The sequence below is a fragment of the Phalangium opilio genome, unplaced genomic scaffold (assembly GCF_054372755.1).
Source record: "Phalangium opilio isolate 3A_F unplaced genomic scaffold, DU_Popi_V2 ptg000089l_1, whole genome shotgun sequence".
Lineage (NCBI taxonomy): Eukaryota > Metazoa > Arthropoda > Arachnida > Opiliones > Phalangiidae > Phalangium > Phalangium opilio.
The window spans coordinates 6,932,939-6,943,616 of record NW_028324194.1 but is presented as its reverse complement, the minus strand read 5'-3'; the positions used below and the strand labels follow the sequence as shown (position 1 = coordinate 6,943,616).

At 41.1% G+C, this 10,678-nt stretch overlaps 1 protein-coding gene across 1 annotated transcript; it reads right to left on the bottom strand.

The window, feature by feature from the left end:
- Window positions 1-420: 420 nt before the first annotated feature.
- LOC149647283 (uncharacterized) lies at window positions 421-9,939 on the bottom strand. Its single transcript, XM_089850165.1, has 8 exons — window positions 9,736-9,939; window positions 9,512-9,618; window positions 8,483-8,589; window positions 7,108-7,335; window positions 5,590-5,891; window positions 2,473-2,933; window positions 1,437-1,704; window positions 421-796 (listed from the first exon to the last, which is right to left on the bottom strand). Exons 1-8 carry the CDS (start codon window positions 9,829-9,831, stop codon window positions 515-517), a joined length of 1,851 nt encoding a protein of 616 aa, XP_089706291.1. The 5' UTR covers window positions 9,832-9,939; the 3' UTR covers window positions 421-514.
- Between the last annotated feature and the right edge of the window lie 739 nt (window positions 9,940-10,678).

Here is a 10,678-nt window from a genome sequence, read left to right as displayed (position 1 = left end):
CACAATTGGAAAGCTTGTTATCAATAGTGTGAAATATTCTGTAAAATACATAATTTTTTCTAAATTAAAAAATGTCGTCACTATCACATTAAACAAGATGGTCAAGACCCATATTTAGGCCACCTCGTTCCCATACTAGTGTTCTTATAAGGCATACTATTCTATTGAAAGCAAGTCGTAATACAACATGAAGTGACATAGGAGAAACATCATATCTTGTCGGACTATATAGGAAGATGGACTGCAAAACCGAGTGTAGTCGTTCTCGAACTAGCTCGAGCTGTAAGTCTCTAGCATTACGAAGTATAGGTAGTGTCATACTTACGGCACATATGGTCATACAAAATCTCTTTTTGTAGACTTCATTTTTACTATTTGGATTATTAGCAAAGCAGCCAATCAGATATTAATTCTTCAATCTTACATTAGCGAAGGAAAATCTTTATTTCAAATTTTACAGTACTCAAAACACGGGGGAGGGGCGAAATTTATTACACTTTACAACATCACTTATTCACTCGTTATCATCAGAAAGGGTCTGTGTATCAATTTCAAAATCAACGAGCGTCTCTTCGCCCTGAGCATCGACGGTGACGACTGACTCATCAAAGACTTGCTCTGTGTTTCCAGGACTGCAACTTCGGGGCGAGTTTTCCCCCGAATCATTTTGCGAATTATTTTCACTTTGGTTCGAATACATCTTGCCAGAGGCGGAACCACCGCTATTGCCTTGAGAGGGATTTGTGCTACTTAGACGCCTCATACCGGGACGATAGATTTCCAAAGATGGACGATCCTGGCAAAGAAAAATATAATAGTTGAAGAACACCGTATTGGACTATGAAGAACACCGTATTGGACTATGAAGAACACCGTATTGGACTATGAAGAACACCGTATTGGACTATGAAGAACACCGTATTGGACTATGAAGAACACCGAATTGGACTATGAAGAACACCGTATTGGACTATGAAGAACACCGTATTGGACTATGAAGAAAATCCGCATCGGGACCAAGAAGAAAATCCGCATCGGGACCAAGAAGAAAATCCGCATCGAGACCAAGAAGAAAATCCGCATCGAGACCAAGAAGAAAATCCGCATCGAGACCAAGAAGAAAATCCGCATCGGGACCAAGAAGAACCGGCATCGGGACCAAGAAGAACCGGCACCGGACCAAGATTGGACCGGCACCGGACCAAGATTGGACCCGCATTTGGACTAAGATTGGACCCGCATTTGGACTAAGATTGGACCCGCATTTGGACTAAGATTGGACCCGCATTTGGACTAAGATTGGACCCGCATTTGGACTAAGATTGGACCCGCATTTGGACTAAGATTGGACCCGCATTTGGACTAAGATTGGACCCGCATTTGGACTAAGATTGGACCCACATTTGGACTAAGATTGGACCCGTATTTGGACTTACTTTATTTCGTATTCTTCGTTCCACCCTGGGATCCTTGCTATCACCGCTAGAAGAGCTGCCCCCCTCATTGCTGGCGTTATTAGGAGGGACGAAACTATTGCCAGAGGCGTTACTCGAAGGTTTAGGTTTCTCAATGGCCGCAGCTACGATAGCGGGATCGTCGGGGATTAGTCCAACATCTTGCGTGCTGGACGTTGGCAGAAACATTGGAGGCTCCTTCTTGGACGCGAAACCCTTCACCTTTTGAGCGTCAGACGTTTTAGAACTCCTATAGAAAAATAGAAAACCCTGGCCATTTAACACAGATGGGCTGGAATAATAAGCTAAAACCCCTGCACTTCTAATGGCATCGCCTGTCGTCGGTTCTTAACGAGCACTGGCACACCACTGACGCCGATGCCCATTCCCAATAAACTAATAACTCTACAAACTTCACGCAAGCCCAGCATAGCTCTATTATATCGAATATAATAATAATAATAATAATAATAATAATAATAATAATAATAATAATAATAATAATAATAATCTAGGCTTTGTCTATGAAGGGATTTCCACACTAAGACTGTGGCTTGTTTACAGGTGGGTCCCGTTTACAATGCATAGAGGGGTGCAGGGGGCTAGCCCCTATGCCCCCACAGCTAACCTACAGCGCCCCCTATACTAACTATTACCGTTAACCTCTGCAAGTTTTGATGGAAAGGAGAAACCGGGTTAGACCGCGGAGGAAAACTCCTTTTAACAAGAGGGGAGAGAACTTGCAAACTCTACGCAGAAGGATTTGTTCCCAGATTTTCACCCGGTGCCACAGTCCGGGATCCCACCCGGGATCCTCTTGCTGCGAGGCGAAAGCGCTAACCGCTACGCCACCCCACTATAAGCTTAATATAGGCCTCGTCCCTAAATAACGGATTACACTTCCGTTTAACCTCAGGCTCTTTTATGATTGGCTCATTTGAACTACGCAAAACGCATAATGGGGTTGTTGGGCAACCCACGAATCAAATCAACATGACAGAAGGAAGGTAACACTTACTTCTTTTCGTCTTTCTCCTTTTGAATCTTGGCCCGTTCTCTTTCCCTGGCCGCAGCCACTTTCTCCCTTTGTCGTTCTCGTTCCCTTCTAGACATGTATCCCTTACCGCCCCTATCGTCTTTATCCCTGTCTTGAGTTCGATTGTACTTATCCTCGTATGTCCTGTCGCCGCCTTCTTTGTCTCTGGTCTCTTTATTCTTCTCGTACTTCTCGCCCCCGACATCCTTGTCCCTGACGTTCCGATCTCTATCTCGATTGTTGTGATTTCCTCGGTCATTTCTGTAGCGGTCAAAGCGTTCTCCATCGTCCCTGTTTCTCTTTTCGGCGGCCTTTTCGCGATCTTTACCTCCTGTTCGCTCGTTGCGATCTCTATACGAGTAATTGTCGTGGTGATACGAGGTAGAGGAACGCGATGACCCGGCTGTCGAACGAGTGTCATCGCGTTCAGGATTTTTTAAAAGCTGAAATCGTGTAAAAGGGTAAGTAATAACAGTTTTAGTTAGGGCAAAAACGAGTCCCAAGGTCTAGTAATCGGACGCGAAAGTCCCAAGCATTGAGTTCTAATATATGTATTTCTAGAGTTTTTGTTGAATTTTCTTCTCGCGTACTCGGATTGGTCGAATATCATTACTTTATCATTAGACGTTAGCGCCATCTGTCGCCTTACGTGGGAAGCTTAAAAGAATTTCCCACGATTTTGCGGGCGCTTTCCCGCAAAATCGCCGCAGCTTGAGTTTGAAAATTAAATTTAGGAAGAAGTAAAGCGCGAAATATGAAAGTTAGGTAATTGAAAAACCGTAAGTGGAGCCTAATAAATAAAATTTGATATTTAATAAATGGAATATTGATCAATTTCTTATTAAATAGGCCTACGTGTTTTTACTCGGGAATTATATCTTATTAGCAAAAATTAATAGGGGAAAGTGTCGGACTGCCATATTTTCCTGCCTTTGCCTTGACATGCATTTCAAGACGCTCAAGCGCGCGAGAGGTGTTTAAAATGGTATCAGCCAATGAGATTTGTAGTTGATGATGTCATTCTTCCCGAAAATAACGCTCGTACGCCACCAAACGTGAGAATTTGGCATAGGCGTATCTCAAGGAAGAGCCACAACCTCCGCGCTCTGTTCTGTTTTCTTTAGTGTTATTTTCGCGTTTGAACGAGGTTAATGTTTGTTTAGATCTTTAGCACGCCAAAATTAAATTAAAAATGCCGCAAATCAGCATTTATTTAAAAAAACTCGTCGTTAAAATCCTTCAAAATTTCGTTCAAACTAAAGGCTCATTTACATGCTCGATTGTAGCTCGTAAAAACAGGATTTTGCTTGAAATATTTTAAATCTTTTCTGCACAAGCTCAAGCTCGGCCATTTACATGACTGCTTGTAGCTTCGCTTGTTCCTTGGTTTGGTTTTTTACAAGCTCAATCCGCAACCAAAACGAATTTGGTTTTTTTCTAGCAAGCGCCAAAAAAAAGCTACCGCCATCAATGAAATACCCGTTTTTAATCATTTTGACAAAATTTTAACTGGATATTAGTTATTATGCCTCTTTGAAATGGCAAATGTACCGAATTGACGTCAAATATCAAACACATATTTGAATAATTAGGCCAAACACATATTTATAAAATTAGGCTTAGCAAAAGTTTGAAAAATTAGGCTTAAGAAAAGTTTGAAACATTAGGCTTAAGAAAAGTTTGAAACATTAGGCTTAACGAAAATCTGAACAATTTCAAGTTAGGTATATCTTAAAATATATTTTTAAAAGCATGTAAATCAAAATGCTTGAAGCTTGCGCTTGAGCCTGTAAAAACGTAAATAAAAAAATCTCAAGCTCTGTCATTAGCGAAAAGTTCACGCACAAGCAGAATTTTAGAAACCATCTAAATCAGCCTTTAGGCCCTGGGTTGTCATTATAAGCCAAAACGTTTTAATATATTGGTAAATAACAATCAACATTAGCAAACTAAATTAATTCAATCATGTACATCATCAAATTAAATTGTGGCGATAAACTGCAGTGGCCACGGTTAGCCTCAGTCAAAAGCAGCTAATGTAAAATAAAACCGCACTATTTCTCCACGCGCAATATCGCAAATTATCTTAGGTACGTGGTGAATAGGCGAGGGGGATGAAACAGATTTCGCGAGTACGCATTCACCCCTCCAAATGCATGTCACAGACGAAGGACAGAGTCCGACACTTTCCCCTATTTATTTTTGTTATTAGTTATTAAAGTAACACATAATGTGAAAATGTATTAAATTTTAAAATGGGTCGAAAATGCTCAGTAGAAAAGTGTGTTAACACTGGTAGAAATAAAAATGTTTTGTGACAAAAGCAGAAAATTAATAAATATTTAGATAGTTCAACCCTTTTTGAACTGTACCATTAAGATTCCCTACAAAAAATTCGGAATTACCAAAACAATGGTGCCAGGCCATTTATGGAATTGAATGGACTCCACAAAAATAAGACATTTGCGGTGATCATTTTTGTCAAGTTGACTATCACGAAAGTTCAAAAATATACACTGTTTTTACTTATCATAGCGGTTTCCAAACATTTCCTATCTATATTAAGAAATTATAGCAGACGCCAGTAACAAATATGTGTTTTTAAGTGAAATAGATGGCGCCACCACCTAATGATAAAGTTGTCCGTCCGTCCCCTAATTTCAAAAACGATGGTCGCGCGAGCGCGAAAACCCGATATCCAAATAGAACTCTAGAAGGATATATATTCTGAACTCAATGGTCCCAAAGCCTTAGTAATCGGACACGCGAGTCTCAAGGCCTTAGTAATCGGACACGCGAGCCCCAAGGCCTTAGTAATCGGACGCGCGAGTCCCAAGGCCTTAGTAATCGGACAAACGAACAAAGGAATTTGCATTTGTATTGTACTCGACTTGGACTCCCAACCATTTCTTAAGAACCCATGAGTCCAAGAGTAACAAGTCAACTTAAGGACTCGGCAAGTCCAGTTTTCCGACACTCGGGAGTTGAACTCACAATGAAAACACCGGGACTCTCACACCTCGATTTTTAATGCCAAACCAAATATGGCGCCTGAAACTGTTACACCTAACATTCCTACATAAAAAAGACTGTACTGACCATAAGTTTGACCCCAGCCGCGTCAGAATCTTTCTTATTGCCATCTTTGGAGTCCTTGGAATAATAATGTCCAGAGCCGCCGCTTCTATTAGAGTGCGAATCCCCGCTATCGTATTTATCGTGTCCTCCGCTAGATGGCGTTGATTTCTTCTTCCGCCTTTCTTCATCTCTCGCCTTCTTCTTTTCCAATTCCCGTCGTTTCCGCTCCTCCCGCTTCTCGTCCCTCATTCGCTGACGTTCCAACTTGCGTTGCTTCAAGTACTCAATCAGGGGCGTGGTTTGCCTGGGTGCGCCACCATTTTCTGAATAAAAAAAAGGGCATAGAATTTTGGTTACGTCATAATATCTACATTATAACCCTGCGCCAGGGTTTTTTCAATGAGAATTTCGACAATGCACGCAACTGATAAAGATAAAAAACCCAAAAAACCAAAACCCCAATAAAACCCGGGTTTTTATGAACCCTGACAAGTTACAACAAGGGTCTCCGAAAACCGAATGTAGGACATAATCCCCCCTGGACATAATCCCCCCATTTGAGAAGAAAAGGACATAATCTCCTCAGGTAGGAGACAAATTCCCCCCGAATGGATGCCGAAGACAAAATACCCCCAGCCCCAGGAAAATTCCCCCCCCAGCCCCGGGACAAATTCCCCCCAAACTGTGTTCTTCGGAAGAAAATAAATGTAAAAAATAATATTTTGGAAAAGGCGTACCATTGTTACAATATTTCCAAAATATTACGAACCGAACCGAACCGAACCTAACCTAACCCAACCCAACCCAACCCAACCCAACCTAACCCAACCCAACCCAACCCAACCTAACCCAACCCAACCCAACCCAACCTAACCTAACCTAACCAAACCCAACCTAACCAAACCTAACCTAACCTAACCAAACCTAACCCAACCAAACCCAACCAAACCCAACCTAACCAAACCAAACCAAACCAAACCTAACCTAACCAAACCAAACCAAACCAAACCTAACCTAACCGGGGATTATGACCGGGGAATTTTGTCTAGAGCGTAGGGGGATTTTGACTAGAGCGTAGGGGGATTTTGACTAGAGAGTAGGGGGATTTTGTCTACAGAGTGGGGGGATTTTGTCTTGATAGTGGGGGGATTTTGTCTTGATAGTGGGGGGATTTTGTCTTGATAGTGGGGGATTTTGTCTTGATAGTGGGGGGATTTTGTACTCTTAACTTGGATGGGGGGAAAATGACCGGGGGATTTTGTCTTGAGAGAAGGGGGATTTTGTACGTTTTTAAAAATGGGGGGATTATGACCGGGGATCTTTTGTCTTGGGGGTATTTAGTCCGTATACCCTGAAGACCACACAATAGGCCTATACCTCAAGGAACTTTGTTTTTCGCGTTCCTGGCGACATACAAACAGACAGACACACAAACTATCAGCCCATAATCTATGTTGTGTTTCCATACAAAATATGTAGATAAAAATCAAAAATATAATTACGAAGACGGAATTTTTCTCTTTTCAAACCGGAAATTACCTTTTAGATCTCGTTCCCTCGCTTCGATTTCTTCAAGGTAAGTTTCTGCAGACGGTAAGGGGGCGCCACTTGTTTCGTCGGCTTCTTCAGGATTTTCCATACTGCTTAGAAACTTTAAGTACTCGGGATCTTGGGCCAAAGTACCACATTTCGCGTCTCTTTTTTTCGATCTACGTTTTGGTATTTTTTGAAATGGCGCGAATTCTACGATAGCCGGATACTCGTTGCCTAAATTCAGAGGAACAAAGAACGAAAAACTACCATATTTTGAATCTAATACCATAAAACACAGATGGACTGGAGAAATTATAAGCTAAAACAGTCCCAGTTCTTCTAATGGCATCGCCTGTCAGCAGCGCCCCTAAACTTAATTCGACTCATAAGCCTTATATTATGTTATGGCTATGGTTTGAGTCGAAAAAGTTTCAATATTGGTCACAGTGTGGCGCTAGAAAGGCGCTGCCCTAAAAGAACCACTCGCCAACCGTATCTCCATCATGGATGAAGGATGCGCGTGAAAAACATTCGACACTCTACAGCAGTCTGGGAAATAGCAGCACACTTCCTCTGGTCCAAAACCAGTTTATTAATTGCTTGGACTAGTTTTTTAATTCAAGAAGTGGGGGTTACTGGTCCTCGGGACCAGTTTATTAATTGCAAATCTACATGAGAACAAAGGGGGCTGGGACCAGTCCGGAGACCAGTTTATTATTTCGGACACTAGGGGGGTCACTGGTCCCAAGGACTAGTTTAAAAAATATCCTTATTTCCCAGACTGCGCGCTACCGTTGATTTTTTCCTTAGCGTCGTCTGCTAGAAGCAAAACAGTGGGGTTTTTTTTCCTTATGTCCAGTATTTTTTATTTTTCCCGCAAGGGTTTCCAGCCAGCGTGGGAAGTAAGGCGGTGGCACAGGACAAATGACCAGTTTAAAAATTGCCTGGACCACTTTAAAAATTAAATCGGAGGGGGGGCCGTCAGTGGTCCACGGGACCACTAAGAAAATTCAAGGGTAACCAGAGTCCAGACATAAATTCAAATATTTTAATTATCCACTTCTTTAATTTAGCAGACGACGCGTCCTGGTCAGTGGTCATGGACCAGTTTATTTATCCATAGGACCACTAATAAAATTCAAGGGTAACCAGAGTCCAGACATTATCTCAACTATTTTAATTATCCACTTCTTCAATTTAGCAGACGACGCGTCCTGGTCAATGGTCATGGACCAGTTTTTTTTATTCTAGACCAGGGTGGTCGCTGGCTGGCCCAATGTCCAGTTTAAAAAAAAAATCCTTATTTCCCACCCTGCATGTCTCCATTCCAGCCCGTCTGTGTTTAAGAGTCTTAGTTTGAATCTAAATAAAATAAGCTTACCCTTGGTATCGATAAAAACGTATCCGTCAAATTTATCTTTGAATATGAAAACATCTTCTTGGCTTAGAAAATTTAGATAAGCTCTCGTGAAGGCGTGCATTCCCAAACTATGAATTAAATAAGAGAATCATTTTCAGGTGCAAAGGACACTGTTTATAAAGGCTGCGTTGGCAATAGCTTTCTCGCTACGAGTGTGAAAAACCATAGCCCACTTGATCACGCGCGCTGACTGCACGCGCTATTATAGAAGCCCGCTCAATCGACCCTAAGAATGAAAATAACATAGGTTCGGTCTAAAATTCAAACCAGTCTGGTTTTAACATGGGCGTCTATGGGAGGGGACCAGTTTTATCAACGTTTTTGGCCCAAATAGTGCATCCACTGGTTCAAATCTCTTGAATTTTTAATGAAACGTGTATTGAAAGGTTTGATATTATCCTGTAAAATTTAAAGTCTTCAGCTATAATAGTTTTTTTATAAAAAATAAAAATCATCACATAGTAGAGAATTTTGCCCCTTCAATTTCTCTACTATGTGATGATTTTTATTTTTTATAAAAAAAACTATTATAGCTGAAGACTTTAAATTTTACAGGATAATATCAAACCTTTCAATACACGTTTCATTAAAAATTCAAGAGATTTGAACCAGTGGATGCACTATTTGGGCCAAAAACGTTGATAAAACTGGTCCCCTCCCATAGACGCCCATGTTAAAACCAGACTGGTTTGAATTTTAGACCGAACCTATGTTATTCTCATTCTTAGGGTCGATTGAGCGGGCTTCTAGAGCGCGTGCAGCCAGCGTGATCAAGTGGGCTATGGTTATTCTCATTCTTAGGGTCGATTGAGCGAGCTTCTATAATAGCGCGTGCAGCCCGCGTGATCAAGTGGGCTATGGAAAAACTAACAAGCATTTGAGATTATGATCTTTAAGCGTGTGTTTTTGTGGTTTGTTTAAATATTGATTGATAATATCGAGTTTTAAATATATTTCTTTGAGTAAGACAGGTAATACTGGCCACCTTACCTTAAATCAGCTTTGACAAAATGAAAATAATCATTGGGTGGAACGGGAGCGACTTGCTCCGTAAATTGGGCTTCCGTCATGGATGGCGGAAGTCTACGAATCACAACCTAGAAATAAAAGTCAAATTAGTATTATTTAAAAGCAGTTTAATTCGCGATAATTAATTTCAAATGAAAACTATTAATTTGAGCACTTGGATAAATGAATTAATGATAACAACAAACCTTGGTTTGAAAATTTTTATCTCTTTTATTTTCCTTGGATTTACCCGAATCGCTCTGTTTCGACATTGGACCGCTTCCCGAAGTATCCTGCGTCATTATAGACTAATATTTCGCATTAACACTGCTATATTACTTTACAAATTAAATTGATTTACATAAAACTGCCATACGGGGCCTCTGAAATATTTACGACGATTTTTCGAACAGACAACGAAATAGACGACGTTTTCCAACTACTAAAACGGGCTGAAAATAAGTAGATAATTTACCCATGGATAAAGGATGCGCGTGATCGAGAGGGCTATGGCGTTAGGAAATTTGTTTTCAGGATGGGAAATAAGGATTTTTTTTTAAACTGGACATTGGGACCAGGGCTCTACATAAGGATATTTTTTTAGTAGTCAGCCTGACTAGTGAGCCCCCTATCCCAATATTTTTTAGTAGTCACTGACTAGTGAGACGCATGGTTTACGAATATTTGGGACATTTTTTTACTAGTCAAATTGACTAGTGAACCCCCAGATTTCGATTTATTTTAGTAGTCAAGGCATTTTTTTTAGTAGTCAAATGCCTTGACTAGTGCCTTATGTCGAGCCCTGATTGGGACAGCGACCCCCCTGGCCTGGAATAAATAAACTGGTCCATGACCACTGACCAGGGCGCGTCGTCTGCTAAAATGAAGAAGTGGATAATTAAAATATATTAGCTAATGTCTGGACTCTGGAAACCCTTGAATTTTCTTAGTGGTCCTGTGGACCACTGAGCCCCCTCCGATTTAATTTTTAAACTGGTCATTTGCCCTGTGCCACCGCCTTATTTCCCACGCTGTTTGTTTTCACGTTAAAGGATAGGCAACTCCCCATCAGTTGGGGAAATAAGGATATTTTTTAAACTAGTCCTTGGGACCAGTAGCCCCCCCTAGTGTCCGAAATATTAAACTGTT